Genomic DNA, 25282 nt, shown 5'->3' with positions numbered 1-25282 from the left:
AAGAAACATGCCCCACAGAAATGTGCTTGCCATGCTTCCTGCTCCACACTGCCCATGGTGGTGGTGGAGATCCAAATACTTGTCTTTTTAAGTGTACTCTGAAGTTCTCCCTTGCAGTAATCAAATAAGTAGATTCTGTTTCTAAGGTCACATTTAGCAGTGGTAGGCAGTGAGTTGAGAAAAAACTGCAGGAAAACTCTGAAGCAGCAAAGCTACCCTAACCATGCCCTCTGTTCCCAGCTTGAGGGTTTTGTCCTGCTGAGTGGACAATACTTTGTGCAGGTGGGATACTTACTTTAGGTCAATCCTGCAGATGTGGGTCAGCCTGGCTTTCCCCGAGCCGCAGGGCTCTATCAAGTACTGGGAGTCCATCACGATGGCTCGCACAGCTCCCATGAGAGGAGCCTCTTCATGCTCCACAGAGATGGCAACCAGCATGCACATCCCCTTGGGCAAATCCGTCCTCCACGTCCTGCAGCAACAGATGCAAGATGGAATCACATTAGCGATGAAACTTTTGCGCACATGAGTAAGAACCAGAATTGAAGTTACAGTCTGCTTGTCTGCCTATCCTTGTTGCCTGCAATGCCAGTGGACTGTCCTAGGAATTCCTGGTGGAGTTTCATGGCCATGTGGAATGGCCACCCATCTCTGTGGCTCCAGGTGGAGAAATTTTGCTTCTCCACAGGAGTATTTTGTAACCATTAGTATTCTAGGGCATGATAGAGCTTTTTTCAGTTGGACAAAAGTTTTGGATAGGAGAAAGAGTAAGGATAAGGCATCCAGCAAAAGCTGAAACTGTGCATTGCACCCAGGCAGGCTTACGGAACAAAAAATGCAGTTTAGTACAGCAGAAATCCTCACTAATATGAGGGTATGAGGATACCCAGAATATGTTTCAAGGTTGTCTGAATTAAAAACAAAATATCCTTCCATTTCTTGCCTCTCCCATGTTTCTAGCCTCTCTTACATGCTGGAGAAGTTTTCCACCAAGTTTAAGATTCCTAGACTTTAATACTTAACATTTTTATTTTGTCCTGTAAGCATTCTCTACATACGCTTGTGTCTCACATCTTTCTCATCTGCACTGAATCTCAGAGGATAGGTCTGCACTCTTTCCTATGCTGTGGGAAGAAATGAGAAATTCTCACTGTGTTGTGCATCATGCATAACCTTGCTGTGGATTGTCTGAGAGAGGGGTTATGCTGCCTTTGGAAGTATCACATTTTAGCAGGTAAGCTGCTTTCAAGGACTGTTGAAGTTTGGACTTCAGCAGATAATGTTAACATTCTGCATTTTTCTTACATGAAACGGAACTGTTATTCTAGACTGCAGGAAGATACTGACCAGAAGATTTTATGGGCCTGGGCATTAAAAAAATTGATGAGCTATCTTGGCAGATGAAACATATGGGAGAAGGAAATCACGGCTGAGATCCAGTATGAGAAATCCTGAACCACCTCCTGCAAGTGCCTGCACAATGTTTAGATGTGCCCACATCATTTTGGTAACTACCCAGCACTCCCTGGGCCATTTGGGAAGTGGAAAGTTCTCTATCCCAAAGACTTCAGAAGACTTAAGTTTTCTGTTTCCAGTCATATGGATTTAGGCCAGTTTCAGTAGTTCTTTAAATATCTTACAGTAGTAAATCAGGCATAGCACTTAACTCACCAAAATGCTGTCATACTTAATGAACATGAAACACTTGTGGATTCTTTAATAAAAGTGATGCCTGTGTAGGGCAGCTGAGACCTGTGTCATATCCCAGGCATATGAAACATTTCTCCTCTCATCTTACCATCAGAGTCTTCTCTAGGGAGCCTAATCCCCTTGTTATGACTGTCACATTGAGAAAAAAGGGAACAACTAAGTTGATCCTTTCACAGTCCAAAGTTTGACTGAGAAGAAGAAAATTGCCATCTGTTAAAATATATTCATGTCCCCAGAGGTGTATTATAATTTCACTGTTCACTTCCCACCAACCATAAGGTATCAAATTGACTGTGGTATTGCTGGGTAACCTTGCTCTAGACATAATTATATCAATCAAAAGAGATAAACAACAGAATCTGACAGACCTGCCTGATAGCTGTTTTCAGCCCTTAAGAACCCACCAGGATTCATTTTTATGATATGCATTTCAGTCCTCGGGGGTCATTCTGCCTGGGTCAGTGAAAAGAATGAGAACTCGATAGCAGGATTTTCCTTTAACTGATGTGACTGCACAGCAGGTCTTTAAAGAACATAAACCACCACGAAACCTAATAGTGAACTAAGTGGCAAATGAGAGGACCAAATTGCGGTCATCAAAACCTCCCCACCGCTCACAGACCATCTTCTTCGTGCCACGCAGAGGCCCAAATTTATCACTGGTTCAAGATAATGACATTATATACAGAGATTATGTATAAAATAATGATAGATATATGATTATATAAAATATATAATATATATTTGATTATAAAATATTTAATTTAGCCCATTATACTGTGGTAAGTCAAAGGAAATAGAGTAATGGGAGAATTGGTTATAGAAAGCATTTTTTAAATCTTCCCCTAAGAGTTCCAATAATTCTTCCCTTATACCAACAATATCTGCATGTTGTCATCCTTTAAGAGACTACTGAAGTTCATAAAAGGGATGTACTTTCGTAATTATATTTTATTTGGCTCATCTTTTTCCTTCAATCTTCGTTCCCTTTAATACAATTCTGACTCCCTGTACCACTTTGTTTGTCAAAATTGCTTTGTATTTCTCTGGCACATTATTTCAATCAAAGAAAGCAGGGACCAAAAGCAGGAATGCACAAAATCATGCTAAAATAAATAACTGTAGGACTGACCCTGTAAGTGAAATAAGTCAGCAGCTCCTCAATAGCTCCTAGCAAGCAAAGGCCCGGATTTCAAAGACAGAAAAGGGGTTTTTTTTTTGGACTGTTCTGTACAAGCAGATACACAATGGTAGAACTGGGACTGAATGTGGAATATTGATACACAGCTATACATTTATTTGAAGAAGTCATCCCCTGGAAGAGAGAATACAAATCTACTGCCTCTTTCTGTTCATTTCCACACTAGGATTTTTATGGATCAGCATTTCTTCGTTTAAAAAGACTCCAACTGAAAATTTAAGATAATAAGTTATATAGACACTGTATAACAGCCTTAGCTTAAAAGCACCACTATCTTCTCTTCCAAACATTTGGCTCTTAAACATCAAACGTTCCCCAGAGAACAGCAAAAGCAGCGTAAAAAACAATTGGGTTCTATTTGCACTGTTTTGACAACAAACAAAGTTAAGAGAGAAGAACAGCTATTATCAGACATCTGTTCTGAGGAAGAAATTATATTTATGGCCTCAGGAGTATGTGCTGCTCAAATTACATCAGAGAAAAGGTCAGCATGCTGTAGGTGTATGACTAATTCAGTTTGAGAAATCAACACTGCTGCCCAGAAGTAGAGTTCCTGGAGAGCAATTACACAGATGTGAAGGCTGAGATAAGTCCAGATCTTTTTTATGCACTGCAGGAGGCAAAGGTACCAGAGAACCACCCTCCTCTTACCTGAGAACAACAAAGTCTCGGACGGGGTGAGGAGCCATGGTGTTCAAAACATACTGGTAAACTTCTGTCTGCTTGTCCAGGCTCTCCACCACCTTCCACTGCAAGAAGTCCTCGTCCCAAAGGTGACGTTCTCTCAGCACCCGGTTCAGGACAACTGATGGAGGGGCTTCAACTTCAACTGAGGCTTTCCAAAGCCTTAGTGGGTTCCCATCCCCAACCTGGAGTGAAGTGACCAAGAACACAAACCCTGATAATTTACATGCCTATGTTCAGCAGATGATAACTGAGGACAAAATCTCAGTGTGTGTGTCTGACTTCAGCTTAAGAGCACTCATATTTCCCTGCTAATCATTACTAATATTGCTATTGCTGCTGCTCTACTTGTCCTGGGCGGAAATCTGAAGTGATTTGTTGTTCTGCTCTCACAATAGAATATATCTGGACTAGTTCCCATAGTGCCAGCGAGGTTCTACATTACTCCTGGTGTGACAGACACTTTTCCAAGTCCAGACATCCTAAGTGGAAAGAGGAATATGTGTCTGCAGAAGTAAAAAGAGAGGAGAGACTGGAACCCTGGGCTGAAATAAAGCAACTGCCTTAGGCAATCTTATACACTACCTGGAATTGAGGGTCCATTTACCCTCCTGGTTAATTTTGGGGGAGCAGAACATACATTGATTCAGTTATATGTCAGGTACACAGATGTTTGCTCCTCAAAATAGCTGCAAGGGAAGTGTTGGGAAAACACCTTTCAAAGAGCACAGACTATTTGCTAACTCCTCCTTGCTCATAGATCCTTGTTTCTTGGAACACCTCCACAGCTTACAGTAAAGGGAGCAGAAAGTGCTGGGCTACGCACAAGGTGAATATCCTAGATTGTACACACACAGCTTTTCTGCATAGTTCTAGGGGTCCTATTTCAGGCAGTAAACAAGTTAAATAATTACTGGATCTTTCAAGTCCTGCTTTTGTAACCCTTCCCTACCCTACCATTCTCATATACCAGTGCATACTTTGGAAACCTCTAGTACCTCCCACAGACGGAGGATTGTTTCCCCAGAAACCTACCTTCCTCACCTCCCACCTTAAATTATTTCATGTTGTAATTCTTTCTCCTCAAAGCTTTCAGTTCCCCATTTCCCCTGCCCTAGAGCCCCAGACGCCAGTCCTCTCTGTAGTCTTACAGGTCCTTGACCACCAGCTGTAAAGGCCTCTATTCCCCATCTCCCACATCCTGCTCCCACCTGAGCCCTGTTACTCTCTTCCCAGCCTCTCACAGTCCCTCCCTGGAGAGGTCACGCACACAAGCTGGCCACAAACCACAGTAACTGCAATTTCTTTGCCCTGACAGAGGGGTTGCATTTTCCCAAGCTGGGTAATGCTGCCTCCTGCCCCCTCACCATCCAGATCTCACATTCCTCCCGGTGCTCTTTTCCTGCCTAATTAGTGTCACCTACCCCTAATTCATCCCTTCCTCTTGCTAGCTGCTGCTGGTTTGGAGACCTCTGCTTTGCTATTCAGTTTCCAGCAGCCCTGAACTCCACTTTCTGCAGGGACCCTGCAGCACCCTCTGCCTCACTACAGTGGTCTGGCTTTCTCTGAAGAAGTGCTGGAGTCCAAAACAGATTCAGAAATTTTAATAAAAGCTGCAGTAGCTGTGTTCTCTAAACTGCTAGCAAACATCAAGAACTGATCAGAAACTCCTCCTGTCCTCCAATCAAAGAATTTGCCCAGGAAATGTTCTCTGTTGTTTAACATTTCAGCTCACTCTCTCTGGTTGTGTTGTTTGCTGTGTCCCTTACTTGATCTATTTTGGAGACCCCAGCTTGCTTTCTGTGCCTTTCTCTGGAATCTCACATGTGAATCACTATTACATTACATTTTAACTGCTTTTAGTAATATTTTAAAAAATAATAATAAAGTAATATTGCCTTGCCAGAAAAAAAGGTGTGAGTTTTGCCATGCAACATGCCAGGATGCCCCGTAGCCGAGCTGCATTTTGCTTTTGTTTTATTACTGCTTCCTTCATGTCTTCCCAAATTACCTTTTTGTAGGCAAGTTCTGTGTTCTCTACACTGGAACATGTGACCCATCCTTTGAATTTCTCTTTTGCTTCTTTCTGGAGATTCTGCATGAGAGTTTCCAGGTACATCTGATAGTTCCCTCCTTCCTCATCCACTTGTTTCCCAAGCTCGTCCAGGGTAGGAGAATGCACTTCTGCATCGACATAGGAGTTTCGGGATTGGGTGATCATCTCGTGTGGGACCTGTGCCACAGAAGGGAGGGAAAACACACAGGGAAAATCTCCTGCTGAGAACTTTTCCTTAAGGCAATGTGTTTCTAGGCTGATGGACCATTCAGCACCCAATTGTATGAACTTAGGATCTGTAAAATGCACACCAATTTCTGTCTTTATGCAAGATGAAACACCAAAGTAGTCTAATGAAACAGCCCATGGCTCTGAACAGCACTACTCATGCAGAACTGTGTTAGATTGATCAACTGGATGTCAATACACCACTGTTACTCCTTTAGCCCTCTGAAATATTGCCTTGTGCTTCTGGGGAAAGAAGATATGAGCATTTGCTCTTGTCCAGCTGCAGTGTAAGTAGCTCAGGATTGACTGCAGGTCTCTATGTGATTTTTACTTTATTGCATGACACACAGAAATAAAGTGTATAGGCAATTATTTTTAAGATGAATAGATTTTAATTGAGGCCTTAAAAGCATTGTAATAAAATTTTACACTAGCAGATTTTGATTTGAATTAGTCTAAAATTTTCTAATCCAGTGATTTGGGTTGAAAACTGTCACAGCATCTTTTGAATATTAAAAGGGAACCACCATAAAGAAATGAGATAAATAAACTTTGGATGAAGCAAGTTTACAAATAAGTGAGGCACCCATCTCTGAGCTAACACAAGACAGAAAATATAAGGATAAACATAAATACTTCAAAGGGTGCTGCATTATGTGGCCATGAATAATGCTGTTTGAGTTTCTCACTCACCTCAAAAAGTTTGTTGCATTCCATTATCATGTGAGCAAGTCCCTGAGTAGCTGCCAGGTTTTCACTGAGGTCCTTCTGATCTGGCTTCCCTGTTGCATATTTTTTCTGTATTACTCTGTAATTGAATTCAGTATCTCAGGTAAAGAGCTGAATCTTTTTAATATGAAAGCAAAAACCAGCAGGATGCTCCCAACATCAGAGAGAAAAATCCCCTATCTTTAGTTTCTATTTATCAACAAGACTGCTCAAACTGCTGGGCCTTTTTTAAGGGAAAAATGTTTACCTAAAATGTTGCTCAGCCAAAGGTAAAAGCAGGAAAGGTTACACATATCCTCCACCATGTGTTGTACATTTTGAAATGGATTTTTAACAGACATGATGTAAAGTGGTTTACATTGTTACTTCTTAAAGCCCTTATTCAGACACAGGTTATACACATACTTGACCAAGAATCTCAGTGTATTCTGAACCAGATGGAAGGGGAAAAAGTCAAGACGGACCACTAATGTTTAGCCGGGCTATGCCCTGTTTAGACTACAATCACCATGTTACAATTTTAATGTGGCCTGAAATAAACCCTGTTTCCTGAATGACAGAATGTAGACAGTAAATTGAAAGTGAAAAAACACTCATTGAAAATCTACATGTCAAAATCCTTTAAAACATGGTTAATCTTTGATTTCAACCAGAGCAAAATCAACCCCTTTTCCTTTACAGAACATTCAACATTACTCATGCAAAACTCACTAGTGCCCCATTGAAAATTCCACATGGAAAACAGGCACCGCATATCCACAACAGACAACCAGAAATGCCTGCTGGGCTTGTGAAAACAAGTGTGCTTCTGGCTCTGCAGCAGGGGTTTTCCCCTCTTAGTGAAGCCATGCCCTTTTTAATGTGTGCTGGAAAGCAGATGGCTTGGAAAATTTTTCCTGCATACCACTGAAAATATCATTCCGTATTCAGGATGTGAATATTTATAATGCTGAGAAGAAACATACCTTGGTGAGCTTTCTTTCTTCACTATATTGAGATGGAAGAGGGAAGGGGCCAGACAAACAGCGATGTTCATGGGAGTCATCTGATTTTCCTCCACAGAGGTGACGTCGCTTAGGAAGCAGAGCAGAGTCTGCAGAACCTCCCTGTTCTCGTCGGCCATGAGCATGATTGCTGCCTGCACCGCCTGCAGCCGCTGCTCCTTGGGCACGTCTGGGAAGGAGCAAGGCACGTCCAGGGGGTCAGTTGTAAGATCAGGCAAGGAGCCAGAAAGATAAAGTTACCACAGACATTCACAGTCCCCTCAAGTGCTCAAAACCCGCCCAGATGTGGTGCTTAGGGATGTGTTTCAGTGGTGGACCTGGCAGTGTTAGGTTAATGCTCGACTCGCAGAGGTCTTTCCGGACCTTAGCAATGGATTTGCGAAGAGGCAGATGACAGGAGACCAAGGGGAAAAATCAGCTGGCTTCTGGAGAGCTGGGGTTTTTCTCCTCCATGAAGCACAGCTTCCCTCACCAGTGTTTGGCATTTCTCTCTTTGTTTGAAGGGCTGCTCCCAAGAAAGGCACTAGACTTCATTTGAAGTTTCTGAAGGGAGAATAGTACTCAGTACTCATAGCTTTAAATGGTATCTTTCAGGTTTTCTTTGTCCCCTGGCAAGACAGAAGTTTAAGTCTTAGGGAAGCTTCGGGAATCCTTAGATTTGTGTCCTAAACCATAGAAGAGTTTGATGAAAGTAGTGGAAATGTTTAAATAGCACCTCAGATTAATTTCTAAAACTACCATAAGTTCTCTCAGTTTGGACTTTAAGTCCTCCTCTGGGTATTACATACTCTCTATAATTGAGTGGAAGAACAACAAAAGCAGATTTACAGTAGAGGGAACAGCCAGCTTTTAGATTTGACTGCTAACCTTGTACAAGCACTTTATTTTAAAAGTTTTCAGACAGGAAAGACAAAATGAACACAGCTCAATACTTCTGAAGTTTCTGAAAGCAGCAAGGCCACGTTTTTCTGAGAAGTCAGAGGAGCCTTTGCTAAATCTATTCAATGTGTCTTTTCTTCCCACAACACCTCCTGGTAATCCCTCCCTCCCCTTTATTGTTGTTCTGATGAGTCTGGTACATGAAGCAGAACATCAGCCAGTGCTTCAAGTCACGGGTAAACATTCATCAACTGAGAGTTTTAGGAAAATGGAGAAAGTTTCACCAATGCTATGCCATATAGACTACTACATTAATAATCTCATCCAAAATCCCATGTGTTACAGCAATTCAAGCCATTCTGGATATATGAAAAAGGTCTTGGATATATGAAAAATATCTTCAGTGAGTCCCAGAAAATCAGAAGTCTTCTGCCAATACACTAGGAGAGGAAAAATTCTTTCTTACTTCACATTAATAATTTGTTAAACAGAACAAAGGGCAAGAAAAAAAATCTCAGCTACAGATTAGTTTAATTGCAGATGTTACGAAATACAATTGATATCTCAGAAATTTTCAACATTTTTTTCTTTCTATGAAAGGAGTTTTGTCAGTACTCTCTGAAACAGAAATACATACTTGTTGTTGGTCACATGGAAAAAAACCCTTGCTACTCATTCTTAATCCAAACAATTTTTTCTGGTGTCTACAGAGTCAATCTTTTGTTGTTCCTACCTTGGTTTAAAGACACTTATCCTCAAGTCTTTCTGAAATCCTTTTACTCCTGGTGCATTTTAGCAATCTTAGCTCATCATTTCCCCTTCTGACCAATGTAAAGAGAATTTCTTCAGATTTCCCTCTGCAGCACCATGCAGACATTACAGAGCCAGCCCATGCCTCTTTTTACATTTTTTGTTGGCTGGTATCAGTGTTTCCTCAATCATCCTCATGTCTTGGAAAAGGGGAGCCCTTCTGGCTACAGACCTGCTTATGCTGATGCCACTGGGATCTACCATCTCTCTCCTCCTGTAGCAAGGGGGTAATTTACTTGCAATCTCTTCTGTGCAAAGAGACATCCCCAGTTTTCATCAAGCAATAGTTTAGTGGTGATTTGTTTCCAAGGATACGCAGGACATGTCCTTGCAGTGGATAATCTTCTCCTTGGCCACGTCCTCATGGAAAGGGTTGTGACTGCCATTTTATTGGCGGCCAGAATTCCTGTTGCTTTTCTTAATAAGCTTATTAATGTGTGTGCAGGCAGACAACTTGTGAGCAGGAAAGAAGAAGGGGAAATGATGGTCCAGGGCTAGGCACCAACTCTCGCAGTTAACTTATGTTCCAAGACATCACGTACAGCCAAACCCACTGAATTTATTTGCAGTGCTGTCTCTCACATGCAGAATCCCAGTGTTCTCTACCAGCTACAGACACTGTGGTGGTAAATTCATTAGTGACTGCATGCCACAGACAGATTTTTACAGTAAAGGGAAGCAACGGAAGTATCTGAGATTCTTAAGCACTGGGATTACACAGTGTTTTAAAATGGCTTTCTATTGTTTTGGCAGCTGAAATGTCTGCAAGTGAAAAGACTAGACACACTTCTCTTTAGTGCTTCCAATTATTTGGCTTAGGCTGGCTGCATCTGCCAGAGTGCTGGCTGACTGGCCCTCATAATGGACATTGTCAGGAAAAAACCTCAAATTCTTCTGGCTGTTCAGTGTTTTCCTCACTGTTTATTTCTCCCTCCGTCTGGAGAAGATACACACAGTCATTTCCTGATTCACAGGGACTTTCATTATTCTGATGCATCTGAGTCTCAGATTTTTCTGAAGATTGCGTATGCTGGAGAGAAAAGAAGAAATCTTTCTTTCTCTATGAGTTCTTTACATAGAGCTTATGATCTACATGAAGGCAGCTTGTTTTTGCATGTACATTTTATTGACTATAAAGAAAAAACAAATAATCAAAAGTCACAGCAAGGAAAGGGACTACAGAGACATATATTCTCATGGTCAAGTACCACTTCTGCATGCCCAGAAGACTCACTTATATTGAGATATAAGAGCATAAAATGGGCACACAGTTGAATGAAATCTGACAAAAATATGAGTCTTCATGCTTTTTGTGTCCAGCAGCATGTTCTTCTGTCTTCTTTCTGATTGTGAGGCTGGTATGAACATTGCCTTTCCATTAAATTTGACAGAAATGTTTAGGTGGTCCTAAAGACCTGTTAGTGAAAGATTTTGAAGGCAGAGGGTTTTTTTATATCTCAAAGGTCAGCAGAAAGAAAGCTATCAAGTGTTAACACACCAACATTATTAACAGTGTATTACTATATAATAATAGAAATATGTAGAAATATCAACTTACATTGATAGATGTGCAGAAAAGTCTCTCCTAGTTTACTTGTGAGGAGAGGTTCTGGCAAGTCTCTGAAGAATTGCTTGACCATGTCAGCCACATCGTATGCGGACTGGTCTTCATAGCTGACGTTTTCTGGGGAGCTCTCGTTCATCTGTCGCAGGGCCTGGATTCGGGATTTCACTCCAGATTTCCGAAACAGACCCACCTAAAAACGTCCCATATTGAGTTGGGTAAAAGGGAAAATGGTACTTGAAGAATATATATCTGGTATATGCACTTATATGTGGGGACTTGGATCATGACCAAAGCTTGGGTTGCTTGTTTCACTGTAGGCGAGAAGGGGGGAAATGTGCAAATGCAATTGATGGTCCTACAAGCAAGGCAAGCACAGGCTGCCACAGAAGGATTGCAGGGGTTAATAATGCTGCTGCTCTCTGTCCTATCCTAGAGAGAGGGTTCAGAGTGCCTTGTGGTTTCTCTGCTGCCTGAGAAGTTTAAGCAAGATGCTCTTCTGATATAAATCAGCCTGGCTTGCTTGGCTTGGGTAACTGTCTGTTGATTTACTCCAGCTGAGAATCTGGCCTCTCATGTTTATTTGGGTATATATTTTGAAGATTAACAAGAAAATATTATGCTTAGCTAAGTAATAAATGCTGTGGCAGAAGATTAGTACTTCCTGGTAGAGCTTTAAAATCAAGATTAAATGTATTTTTTCCCTTTCATGCTCTCTGATTCCAAGAGTTCTCCCAAATCCCGCTGAAAAGTACAGTTCAAGAGCGGGGGCCACAGAGGGATTACTTGTGCAGTGTCACTAAGATACATTTTTATCCTGTTTGCTTTCTATTTTGAAAGGAAGTGGTAATTCTTCAAATGATGCCTTCAAGGCAGGGCTGCCCTTTCTTGTCCTTCTCCACCCACGGAATTCCCCCTGGGCTGAATTCCTGGGCCTCAACCACATTATTTATTCCCAGGTGAGTTTACAGTGTTTCATTTGGGAAGTGTTAACGCTGTTTTTCCCTCAGTTTTACAGGAAAAAGGTGAAACATTGAGAGAGACCTATGGGAAAGGCACATTTCCAGTTGGGAATTAGACCCCTTTTCCTCTGTGATTGATGTCTTGCTGGTGATCCTGCATGGCATAGTCCATCAGTAAACAGTAAAGGCAAGGGAATAATGCCTTCTGGCCTTCTCCCCCTTACTTCTGAGTAAGAAGCAGCACAGAGTTCACAGAGGACCCTTCTCTCTCTAAAACACCTCCCATGCTCACCTGGAGAGTATTTAGGATTTTGGTTAACTCGCACATTCATGACAGTAATTACATAGATCACAGCTCTGTGAGAAGGTATATTTATTTAATTAATTAATTAAATGAAGATGAACCGCTGCACCAGACTGGCTGTGAGGCAGCTCTTCTAGGTCTTCTTACTGATGAATTTAGTGTCACTTGAGAGCTAAATTTATGTACAGGAAGTAGAGAACTGAAGTGTGCCCTATGCTCTGTATTTATATTCCAAGTGAAACTCTACTCTTCTTCCTGTCAAGAGCATACAAGAAAGAGCATCTATCTCTTTTCATCTGGTTTTCCCTTTCCCTTTCTCTTCTTTTTATATGCCTTTTGCTCTTAGAAATGTGTGTCCTGAAGATGAAGACAGACTTGCTAATTCTGTCCAAAAAATAAAGTTTTGGCCTGTGGTAGATAAATGTCAGACCAGAGGCTCAGTTCTCTCCTTTTGATGGAAAGTGTCCTTGCTGGTGTAAACAACCATTAAAAACTTCTAGCTAAGTCTGCTTTGAGAGGTCAGATGTCACATCTCACCCATGCAATCTCCAGCTGCACATCATTCCACTACTCTTGATCTCTGTTTAAAGACATTTATCCAAACTTCTATTTCCTTTTTTTTTATTAATGGAAAAAAATTAAAATTAATTAAAAGAGTTCTTCACTCAGTAAAAAGAGATGTTTAACCTCTGTTATGCATTATTACAGACTTGTTCTGTAAATAAAAAAGGACTAAAAACCCAGAGGTTAGTCTGCCCCAATCTCTCTACTATCCTCATGCTGCATGGATCATCTTCCCTACAAGCAGCCATATAATGCATGACAGAAATAAAGATGCAGTTGGAAAAGGCAAAGCAGTTTTTATTTCATGAAGTGAAACTGAATTACATATCCTACAAGTAATTGTGGAGCTCCTCATGCAAGTTTAGGGATTTCAGTGGCAGGAGCCAGACCTTGAAATGGTTTAGAGCAACCTCAACTTTACCAAGTGTGTGCAGTAGAAGCTCTGTCACCTGTTCTGAACTCTAGCTCACCTTCTACAGTGCACAGGAGAGACATAAGCAGGATGCTGAGGTTACCCAGGTATTAGCAGACTTTGAATTAAATGGGAACAAAGGGAGTAACTGTAAAGCAGAGGAGCTGAACTGCCTGAAATGTTTTTGTCTAGAAAGATTTTTGGTGGAAAGATATTTTAAATGATCCCAATTTGTACTTCTCCTCCTTCCTTTTTTTTAAAATCAGTATTTCCCCAATTTTAATCCAAGAAGAAACCAAAGCTGAACTGAAATTCACAGAGCTCTGATGCTTCCCAGCCTGTAAACACAAATGGAGCAGATAGCTGTCTGAGGCTTTCAGCATCTTTTAATTGCTTCAAATCTCTCAAGAGCTTTTTCTTTCTCCTTTATACTCCCTTTACATTCTCCCCAATTATTTCTCTATCTTCTCTTTCTTCCTCTTATTTTGCTTCTTAGCTGACAAGCCCATCCCTATCCTTACATCTCCTATTCCTCTTATTTGGGCATCTCCTCCTCCAATCTCATCATTAATTCCAGGCTTGCTGCATCACTTTTCTTTCCTACACTGGCTTTCCCAGCTCAGTACACAAACCCAGCTGAGCACTGTGGCAACCAGGCCTTTTAGCTCCCGAATATATCACTTCTACTTGTCTCTATGCATCTTTCCCTTTCATCCTCTCTTAATAAACTTCTGACAAGCTGTTCATCCCACCCGTCAGCTCCCACACTGCACATGGCTGGCAGAACTCATCTCACCTCACTTTTGACACTATGGAGTTAGATGTCAAGGTCTGACTACTACAGGATCGCTTTACAGAGAGAATGGTAGGAAGGACTTGTGCCTTTCCCACTAGCTGCAAAGGGAAATGGTTGTGATTCACTGGAACACCTGTAATTTTCAGATTTCAGTTTTGGGGAAGATGACTGTCACCCAACAAAAAACTTGAACAGCAACTAGAATAGTGATTAGAAAATGTGAAGATTCAGAATAGTCTAATTCCACCCTTTTTGTGTGGCCAGAGCTAGGAAAGCAGCAAAGTCTGCAGAGCAAAGTGTTGGTTGCTCCTTTCGAACTTACAATTATCTAAAGGCAGTTATGAAAGAGGTCATATCACATGAGGTCAGTAACAGTAGAGGACTGAACATAAACAGCCGGGGGTTTTCTCAAAGTCCTATGTTCATAAAAATATACATCCTCATCCTTAGGGGAAGAACAGTAAAAATATGATAAGTATGTCCCTCTGTAGCTAGAGGGAATAAAAAAAATATGAAATACTTTGAGCATGAGGGTGTCCCAGCTGGCTTGTTGTAGCTAAGAACACTATAAAAGGCAGTGTACCATAATGGCTTTGGCATTGAACCCCTGCTGACCTAACTATCTGGATATATCTGACTCTGTCAACAGAATACTTGGAATATTTTGCTGAGTTTGCTCTCCATTCTTGCACTTTTCTGTCTTTGCTAAGTAAATAAAACCTTTTGTACCATATCTTGTGAAATGGTGAATGCAGTTAACCCTCAATGGCAACAATTAAGCATAAGCAGTACAAATACATTTAGAAGTGCGAAGTCCTGATCCCTTCCCAGGTTTCATTCAATATACACAAAGATCTCAAAATGTTGTTTGAAGCAGAGTGTGGTATACAAATCAGCAGGACTGTTACAGCTACAGAATTTCAACAGATTAGCTGGATACAAATCTCAAAATGGAAAACTTTTAGTTTTGGCCCCAGATATCAAATCACCAGAGGAGATCAAGGCCCAACATGAGAGATTATAATTTTCAAATAATCCCGGCACTTAGTACAAAAATGGTCACTGGTACTTGCTTAAAGTGGCTTTTCAGAAAAAACCAACAAGTCCATGGAGTAAAGTTCCTACCTGGTCTAGACAGTTGCTCCGTAGGTAGCGCAGGGCTTGTTGGATGCTCTGGGGAAGAGGCTGCCCTGTTCTCTGAACGTGAACTATCAGGGGCACACCAAAGACATTCTTGTCCTTGTAGTCAGGGACTTTCATCCTCTTCATGAACTTTGGCACAGACCTGAAAATTAACATGAACAGACTGCATGAAGAAATCAGTATTTACACACCTTCTGAGTAACACTACTGACAGAAATTGGTAACTGGGTAATTTTAATAAAGATGGCGAAATAATGTTTAATGCACAATACACAGACACTTTACAATTGGCATAATTGATTAATTTCTTAATGTCTATAAATCGATGGCCTCTAATGTACAGCATTACAATCAGTTCTAACAAGAACCTTTTACCACTCAGGTGTCAGCCAGCTGAAGCCAACAGGTTTAAAGCATCTTTTAGGGACTCACAGGAATGGCGAGTGGAGAGGGTATCTGCAGGAAAAGGAAGTTCAGTCTTCTAACATGCTGAATGATCTTTGTACTACTAGTTACACGATTTAGTATTTCTATTGACTAAAACTCTACAATAAGAAATGATGGTGGGAAATCCCTATGTGTCAGATTACTCCCTTGTGTTATATGATTTATTATTTATTCTAGTTGAGTAACTTAAGTGAAGCTGGTGAGTTTGCTTTCTTCAAAAAACTATGATGAAAACAAGAACCAACTGGATTCCCTTTTTGGGAGTCATGACTGCCACAGAATTAAAATTAAAAAGATGAATATGACCTGAATGTGACTAAGAATTTTGTCATCTGTGTGGGAAGAAGTAAAAACTCATTTTAAATTATCTACTGAAGAAGTACAGTGCGTAACTATACAGCTATTTACAGTGCCTCTCTTAAAAATCCTTAGAGACTGATTATAAAAACTGAAGGAATAGCTCTCAGGATGAAAACCTTGTACAAACAGTAGGGCCTAGAATTTGCTGTATTCTAGTCTGCTTGTTTGAAGTTGGGTAAGGTGAGATTCATTTCAGCGCACATGCCAACTAGCCACAGGGAGTGCACTGAAGGAGAGCAGTGAAATGGGGATTAATTTTACTGAATTTTAGTTCCCTTACAGAGATTTAGAAAAAGTCAGCTGTCTGGACTATCTCTATACCCACTCTAGAGAGAAACACCTCTGGAAGGTGACCCAAACCGTCAGCCTTGGATATAATGGGCTGCTTTGGGGTTGCCTGTCTTTTTCTTCTGACCACAAACAGCCAACCTGACTTACTCAGATTAGATTTATAACAGATTACTATTTTAAATTTTCCTAATGACTGATGTCAGTGAGGTGAATCTCACATGTATAAATTGTATCTATTTTTCCATTTCTAAGGGAAGACTTGTCTTAACATAGCTCACAGATCAATTTAGTGGGATTTTGGGGAGGTGCTTGCCACATAAAATTGACAATATAAATATCAAGTCATACTTCACCTGGACTGGGTGCCTTAGTGTATTAGGGAAAGATTCTGTCATCCTTTTGAATATTTCCCAGATAATTTTATTCTTTGTCAGATTCTGTCATCCTTTTTGATTATTTTCTCATGATCCATGCCCATTTCCATTTCTGGTGTACCTCAATCTGTGGGGCCCACCAGGGTTTTTATACCATGAAACATGCAGGTTTCTGTAGCCAATTGCTAGAGAAAGAGCCACATAGTGAGCATTCACATCTATGTGTGCTTCCCTCTACTCCCTGAGTGACCAGGTAGCTGTCACAGCTGACAGGGCTGCAAGCTCCCTCTAACACAGGTCCAGGCTTAGGCCAAAGCCTGCATCTTTGATTTCTAGAGAAAAGTCCCACAACTATCTTAACTCTTCTTTTAAAGCTCAAACAAAGCAATATCAAACACATGAAGCAGCAGCTGTTTCTTTTTGAATCACCAAAAGAATACTGGGTAGGACTTAGTGTAAACTTTTCCTACTTTGTAGTCACTCTCTCCTATTCCTGTTTCTTTTTCTGGAACTGCAGCATTGTTCAAAAGGCCAGGGCGGTCTCTCTGTTAGAGCTCAGGAATGAAGTCAGATTCTCAGGATCTATTTCTCACTTTGCCAATGAGCCACTAGGCAGCCATGGATAAAAAGGGCCAGTTTCAAATCCCACACTTGAAGTCAACGGTTCCTTCTAATTGCATTTACTAACCAACAAGAGTAACAGAATTAGGAGAAATTATTTTCTTCTAAAAAGTCTCTTCCCAGTTACCAGTGGCACTCACCAGGTCCAGCCATGTTTGTTTGACATGGAGTACTTTTCCATGATGGCAGTGAGACGAAGCAGAGAGAATTTTTGCAGTAGATTCAGCTGGGCTGCTGACTGGTTGCTGATGTGAAGCGACGCAATGGAGCGGCTCAGGCGATGAGAGATTTGGAAACTTTGCCATCGTAATTGCCTTTAGCAAAAGAAATGGTAGAAAAATCAGAGAACTGCTTTGGTGGGGCAAAAAAGATGGTGTACTGTGAGATAGGGCTGAGCAATGTATAAAGCATACATAAACACACACATATGTGATGGCTTGTGGTGCAAAAAGAAAGAAAATGTCCTTGGAGATAAATACAACAATTTAGATAATCTCTTTAATTTCAGAAATGCCCAAGTTTTGTCATTTTAACATTAGATTCATAACTGCATCCACTTATGAATGGGTCCTCTCCATATACTTGGGGAAGCAGTGCTGCCTGCTATGGTCTTTAGCCCACACACTTCCAACAGGATGTGGGAGGTTTAGAGACAAATCTTCTTTGCCTGACTCAGAACTGGTATTTGATGCCTAGTCCCTCATCTCTCAGGGGACTGACCTGACCACTGAGGTATTTGGAGATGAGGTTCTCCAAACTGTTTAAATGTTGAAAGATTTTTTTTTTTTTTTAAAGGATTAAACCTTGTGTCTCCTTATCTAGAAAGACAACCACCAAGCTACTGAACCATTCACATATTTTTAGCCCAATGCACTTTCTCTGTATACTAGATTCATCAGAAAAAAAAACCCTAATTTTATTTTCTTGTTTCACTACGTATAAGTTCTAACACAAATTCTAAAAAATTTGCCACTGCTCATTTACTCAATAGTTTCCTCCAGTCCACTTTCACTTTTGTGGTGGTGGTGAGCAAGCACAGGCAGCAGCAAACCATGGCATGGCAGAGTCCTCTATGAGGGTGTGACAAGGCTGACAGCAGATCAGTATTATCAGAAATACCAGTATCAGAAAATACTAGGTATGTTCTCCCTGCTTTTGCACTTACAAAGCTACCCTACATACAACAGTTTAGACCCAAAAAAGCTCTTGCCCAGGACCATTGGTACTTGGCACAACAGGAGCTCATCACTCTGACTTAAAACAGGTCTGCAAATTATCAAAAAAATTCCACTTTTCACTTTATTAAGAAGTAAATCATTCATCACAATTTCATCCCACCCACGTAAGGGGCTGGGGCAGCATAGGGAAGTTCTCTTTGAGCATAAAGGGGCACATTTTTAAAGCAGATCAGTGCATTAAAAAAGTGTATAAAGCTACAGATTCATAAAGATCTGGGTGCATAACTTAGAAGACAAATTAAAAATACATCCTACAATATATATAGGGTCCTGCTATGTAATCAATGGATCAAGGGATAAAGAATGTCTTAGTTTGCTCTATTAAACCAATTCTGCATTGATTCCATGTAAGAATATTGCAGCAGGATGTCCCTTCCCTCAAAATCCCACCTTTCCTTGGGAAATCCCCATCTCCATGCAGAATGAACACTACTGTTACGGTACCCTGTGCCTTCTGACTCCTAAGCTGAGAACCTCCGCTTAATTAAATTGTATTTCACAGTCTGTGGATTTGTATACAAAATTTTGCTGCTTACCTGCTTGGCCTTGTGAGTGATGCTCCCACCCCAGAGTCCCTCCTGTCCCTAACACCAGTGGCTTCGGATTCATTCAGGGATGTTCCATCTCTGTCCATGTCACTCGGGGTGGTCCGGCCATCGGACACAGAGTTTCCTTCAAAATCGAGAGTGATCTGTGTAGGCGACTGGAAAGGCAATGATGGGGATTCACTGACCGACACGTCGCCAACCGGCAGACCTGGCAACACCTTCTTTGACCAGCCGTCTACCACCTCCTGCAGTCCATTGACATGTTGCAAAATGTCATCTAACTGAGGAAAAAGGACATCTTTCTCTATGTCCAGGAGGTCCCCAGTACTAGCATACAAGTGGGAACCTGGCACATTGTCATAAATACTAATTCTGCTCTCTTTAGGACAGCAAGCCATCAGTCCGGATTCCTTTGGAGTAGAGCAGTTCTGCTTTCCCAAAGAGATGCTGCCCGTCCTCCAGTTTACACTGTTACTGTTGTCTGTAGGTGAGAGGCTTTCGATAGAAAGTGCCTTTGGGAAGGTCCCCGGTTTGTGATCCTTGGGAATGTGCACAACCAAATTCTCCTGGGAATGAAATTCATTTTTGCGGTTTTGGTCCACCACCTGCCGTAAGGCCGTTCCTGCCAGAACATCTAGGTCCTCCAGGTACATCCCACCTCTCTTGTTTGCTTCGTGGCACTTGCGTTCCTTTAGACATGGTGTGCTCACTCCACTGCTGCTGTTTTCGGACTGACTGCTGTCACTGCTGGATTTGGCAGAAAAGGGAAGCCCTCTTTTGACTGAATCTTGCCCCAAATTTTGAAGATCGCCATTGACTATCTGTACACAGTGCATGTCTTTCAAGGATTTTGGCTCAAACTGGAGAACCGGTCCACTGATCTCTAAAGGACCTGTTCTTCCCGAGCCTTTTAGTTTTCCATGCACGGCTTTTGCTTTTAGTGTCTCCATGCGTTTTAGAAAGGTTTTTGCTCTGGCTCGTGTTGGATTTTCATTCTTCAGGCCGTCCTTGGGGGATGGGGCGGTGTTTATTGTAGCAGAGTCCTGCAGCAGGGTGCTTTCCACATCATGATGGGCAGAGCAGTCGCAGGCCTCCCTAGCAGTGCTGGTGGTGCCAGATTGGCTCCTGCTGTCACTGCCCCCACTGCTCTCGCTGTGAATTGATGAGAGCTCAGGTTCACTCAGATCTGTAAGGACGCTCTCACTGCTTGTCGTGTTTTTCATTTTAATGTCCCCAGAAGAGCCATGTCTGTCAGATCGATGAAGCAGAGTGTCAATGTCGTCCACCCGAGACCATCGTTTGCTGGTTCTTTGGAAAGTCCATTTATTACTGATAGCACAGAGATCTTCTTCATCTGAATCTTCACTCTGGGAAAAAAGCAAGTGGCACATGTTAAAATTGTGTGCTTGAAATTGATATTTGAATTAATGCGATTGGGCTGCTCCAGGTGAGCAACAGGCAGCAAAGCCTCTCTGAGCCAAGTTTATGGAAGACTGGTCATCAGTCCTTTCATAACACCATCTTTCATTTAGTTGTAAAGACTGAAAACATCTTAACAAGAAAGAAATAAAAGCCTGCTCCATGTTAGGAATTCCACTGATACCTCTTGGCTTCTATGGACTGCCTGTGCACTGAATTGTATAGGGCTGATGCTCACAGTGACTGTTTAGGAAAAAAAATAATGTTTTGAAAGGCCAAAGTAAAGGAATCCTGATTTGCAGGGATGGTGTTAAGATACACAGGGTAAAGACAGGGGAGTAGCTGGGTACTACAGCAATGTGAGCTATTTAAAAATCCAAGACAGCAAATATCTGGTGCTGCACGTAGGTTTGCAGTGAGAGCTAAATAAACATCTATAAACTTCACAGGCCAGATACATCTAACAAGATTTATGTTTCAGGAATATAACGACAGATAAATAATCATGATGCTTAAAATAACAATAAAAAAATACTTGGCAGTATTGCTTAGGGTGTGTCTGAGTGCAGGCAAAGGAGAGCAGAGAAGGCAGCCATGGAGATGTGGGCAGGAGGAGCAGCCAGGCTCAGGCTGGCATGGGACAGCCTCTGCAGCTGAGGTGAGCTTTCCTACAGTAGGCAACCACCATCCTCCCTGCTGTCATCAGTAGAGGCACCCCAAACTTGATAACCTGCAGCCTGCCCCACTGTCTCTGGCTTCTCCTGAGGCAGCAGCACCCCACAGCCCTTCCTGGTCTAATCCCTCAGCCTCAGGCAGGCAGAGCCGTGCTTATGTTTAGGAGCTACTCTGCAATGCAGAGAATGTGTGCCTTGAAAGAAAGTTAGATAAAAAACCTCACCCTATGACATTTTTCTCATCTGTTTGATCATACAAAAAAAGATACATCTTCAGCATGAAGCCCACAGTTGCTAATGAGTACCATTTTCCTGACTTTGAACTGGACTTGTACTGTATTATTCTTGTGCATTTGTTTTAAAGCAGAACAAACTAACTTCACCTACATGACATCCAAACAGCTCTTCACATTCTTGGAAGCAGTATGAAGGCAGTAAAATATGACAGGCTGTCAGACTAAAATGAGGTGCTAAACCAGAAAGACTATTTTGGGACTGGAAAAATTCTCATTTTAAAAGTCTATTATTAGAAGTATTTTTATATGAAGTTTGGATGGTAAAGTTATCTCCAATCTCTGATTAGATCTTTGCTGGCCTGTCTAATTGAAAAATGTAAACCAAATTTTACAAGAGCACCCAAAACCTTAAATAATGTGAAAACTCAAAAGCTGGAGATTTGGATCAGCAGTGTGCCAGGTCTCACTGATGCCATAAACTTTTGCCAGTTTATCACTTCAAGTCAACCAGATGTTTTAGATCATGTCCAAACCATAAAATAAAATATAGCTGTGAAATTTTGGGTTTAGGCATCCCTCTTTCTTTTGTTAACATTGAGGTGTGCAGTGCTCCCGTGAGTTTACAGGAATGAATGGAGATCCTCATTCTGTGGCTTGTTAAAGAGAAAAATTGGGCACTTCATAGTGAAGTATGAGGGAAGGGGCTAGAAAAGGCTAATAATTCTGCTTTGGCCATTTTGTCTGCAGGGAAGAAATGGCACTTTAGACAGTTCTACCTTTGTTTTACCTCCACAGCCTGTTGTATGCATATATGGACCAAAGGACTGCATAGCCTCAGGAACTTAAAAATCCATTTATTGTGGTCTTAGTAGTGCCACAAAGTGGATATTTAAAAAACCGCAAGGGTACGTACTTTTAAATATTTAGCAGTGGTAATTATATCTACAAAGCATATCACTGCTGAAGCGTTGGTGGCACCAGCCAGCAGGATAAACATATTTTTAAAATTTGTTCTATATTGCAATATGCCAAAGGGACCTTAAGGAAGACTCTTGGCTGACACAAATCCCTGTATCTGCACTGACATTACTGTATGAGCTGACAGGATTTAGCCTGTATTTTCTACAAGCTGGAATCGATTAAAGTAGCCAAAGAGGTAGAGACATTGCAAAAAACACCAAGAAGAAAGCACAGAGCAGAAGACAGAAATAAAAATAAATGCAGTGGTAAATATACTTTAAATCTAAAGTTTGTGGGGTTTTTATTTTGTGGGATTTTTTTGTGCTTTTGTTTTGTTTGCTTGTTTGTTTGAGTTTTGTTTTTTGCTTTTTTTTTTGTTTGTTTGTTTTGACAAAGTAGAGATGAACAGAAATGGATATTGGAAGTAAAAAAGTTTTCCGTCTAACCACAGCAAAGACAGGATTACATTCTGCCCAAGAATCACTTAGAAAGTACAGAAGCTTTTCAGTGTCAAAATTTGCAGCTCAATTAAATAAAGGCTGTGTTTTGGGTTCCTTTTAATTGATAAAGAAACATGAATGTATTTCATCAGAAGCAAAATCAGGCAAATATGAAATGAAATATCTGGATGCTGAGATACTGCTATGGTGACTCACTACAAGTTCAGCTGCACCATGAGTCCTATAACATATTGTGCTTTTCTTTTGATTAAATCAAGAGAAATTCAGGAAGCCATGAACATCCTGAATGACCCACTGTTCATGTCAGATATCTGAGTGTCCTGACAAATGAAACTGTCCAAAAAAAAAAATGTTGAGAGCACTTAGGCCACCCACGTGTCACCAGCTAGGGAGACCGCAGATCAAGAGAAGGTCTGAAAGCAATGATTCATCTGACACAGGCAGAGGAGACATTTTGGAACAGTGACTGTATATTTCTACTGACCTGGGGTGAAATCAAGTGCACAGCTTTGGAGCATATTCAAAAGTCCAGTTAATACCATTATGTTTGGGAAGATGAGAAGGGGCAAGTTTCTTGAGCAGTGACTGGTAACATTTGCCAAAGAGAAAGAGGTTTTGATTCACAGATTTGTCACAGCTGATTTAAAATAGTACAGCTTTTTGACTGAGGGTGTACTTGCCTGAAATACAGAGGCATGATAACAAAAGGCATATAGTGGATTTATTTGCAGTGGAATTCTGCCACATTTTTCCAGCTGGGGGCAGGAATTCTCATAAATCGACAGCTGCAGAAGGCAGTTAATCCAAAGGCTAATCTCTGTCTGTCCAAATCGCTTACGGACATATTTGCAACACATACATAAGGATTTCTGTTTGCATCTTGATGAAGCCAAGGGAAGACAGCAGCCAAGGGAAGACAGTGGGAATGGTCTGGGTGGGAGAGTGGGCAGCAGGGAATGCTGATGCTGAGCTGTCTTTCACAGGAACCTTGCCTGGCAGCTTGCTTGGCCATATTTTTGTGAATCACTCAAGCAGCTGTGCTAGTCGTCTGCATACCTGCTATGCTGAAGCTCCAAAGCAGGCTGATTTTGCATTTCATTGTTCAGATCACCACAGAGACTATTAGGAAAAGCAGTATCTACAGCAATAAATGGATTTAGTTTGGTGATCAATTTCAGACCCAGTTTCTGGCTTTTACATTTCCTCCTGTCAGCAGGCTCTCCCTCTTCTTCTCTCACTCACATTCTCCTCTACTTTCAGTTGCTCTGTATCTGTGGACTAAAATCTCCTCCAAGTCCTCTTTGGCTACATTTTTCTGTGCTCAGCTTCTCTGTGGCTTTGTTGCAGGTATGGACCCAAATAGCTTCTGTCCCCTAGAAAAAGTACCAAGTAGGGCTGTGTCTCTTCCACCACAAATTAGTGGTCATTTGCAAGGAGAGCAGCTGAGGACTTCAATCCATTCAGAGCAGGGAGGAGTGGCAGCAAAAAATTAATGAAAAACCAACATAACAAAAAAAAACCCCTCCCTTTTTAACACAACCTAAAATCCAAGACAAAAAAACCCCAACCCCATATGCAGTGATGAGAAGTCCCTGTAGCTCCAGGGAATGGACAAAATAGAAATTGAAGAGGTTAGTACACAGAAGAACAAGCAGACATGAGTCAAAGCAGGATATCTGGACATTAAAACCATCCTTTGTTCAAGTTCCCTCAAACACTGAATGGAGTAGGATGAGACTGAATTTGCAAAGACATCAAAAATGCAGCTCTTGGAGTCAGTTTTTAAAAAGCACTAGAAAAACACTCTAAGAAGGAAAAACAGGAACCAAGATTTCTCAGAGCTGACAACTACTATTGTATAACATTCAAGGACTTTGGGGAATTTATGACCAGAAAACCAAACATTCAACAGTTAATGCTGGACATGTTACAAAACTCTCAAAATCAACAAACTGTTTCTGCAGCCCTCACTGAAACCCTTTACTCTCAGATAATTCCCATGTTACACAGGAGCTTGTAAGGATGACAGAGTTTATTTTCAAATTCTTAACTGGGAAGAAGTCAGTATAAGAAACAAAGAAAAGCTGTTGTTTTCATCTCAGCAGCTTCCATTTTTTCTGAGCAGGATTTTCCACTGTGTACTCTTTTGACATTGACAAACAAGCCAGTCTAATGAAGCTTTACTATCTTTTCACCCACTAACTTTAATTGTACACATGTAGAATTTAAGTACTGTGTGAGCCCTTCTAACACACCTAGTATTTACTCACAGTTTCTATTCTATTTATAATTTCAAGATTTAGCAATTTACATTATTATGCATCCAGATAATGCTGACATGCAAGTTCAAAGTAAAATAAGTCACTTTTATGAGCATTATTGAATTAAAGGCTAAATTGGGGTTGTCTTATCACAAAAGCCAGGGTATATTTATTGAAGTTCCCTTACCTTTTTTCTTTGGAAGTTCACATCGAGTTTCATTGAGGCGCACTTGTTCAGTGTGTTCAGTCGTCTGCAGGGCAAAGCAAATTCAAAAGATTAGCAGCCTCTGACTAAAGGGCATGATTTTTTGCAAGTTCAAAACATGTTCTCTTATCTTACTGTAGG

At 41.1% G+C, this 25282-nt stretch overlaps 1 protein-coding gene across 13 annotated transcripts in view; it reads right to left on the bottom strand.

Moving 5' to 3' along the window:
- STARD13 (StAR related lipid transfer domain containing 13) overlaps positions 1 to 25282 on the bottom strand; it is a 285778-nt gene that overhangs the window by 2893 nt on the left and 257603 nt on the right. For all 13 annotated transcript variants that reach the window (XM_085579263.1, XM_085579267.1, XM_085579273.1 and 10 more), the window contains 10 exons: positions 25124 to 25187; positions 18914 to 20292; positions 17280 to 17453; positions 15029 to 15188; positions 10860 to 11058; positions 7574 to 7781; positions 6573 to 6687; positions 5607 to 5828; positions 3563 to 3780; positions 296 to 472 (listed from right to left, as the gene is read on the bottom strand). In XM_085579263.1, coding sequence (XP_085435389.1) covers positions 296 to 472; positions 3563 to 3780; positions 5607 to 5828; positions 6573 to 6687; positions 7574 to 7781; positions 10860 to 11058; positions 15029 to 15188; positions 17280 to 17453; positions 18914 to 20292; positions 25124 to 25187 — 2916 coding nt within the window. The remainder of the gene's footprint in view (positions 1 to 295; positions 473 to 3562; positions 3781 to 5606; positions 5829 to 6572; positions 6688 to 7573; positions 7782 to 10859; positions 11059 to 15028; positions 15189 to 17279; positions 17454 to 18913; positions 20293 to 25123; positions 25188 to 25282) is intronic.

Source organism: Lonchura striata, chromosome 1 (assembly GCF_050655825.1).
Source record: "Lonchura striata isolate lonStrDom1 chromosome 1, ASM5065582v1, whole genome shotgun sequence".
In the NCBI taxonomy this organism is placed as follows: Eukaryota; Metazoa; Chordata; class Aves; order Passeriformes; family Estrildidae; genus Lonchura; species Lonchura striata.
Note: the sequence above shows the minus strand (reverse complement) of the source record. Positions and strands in the feature narration are given on the sequence as shown.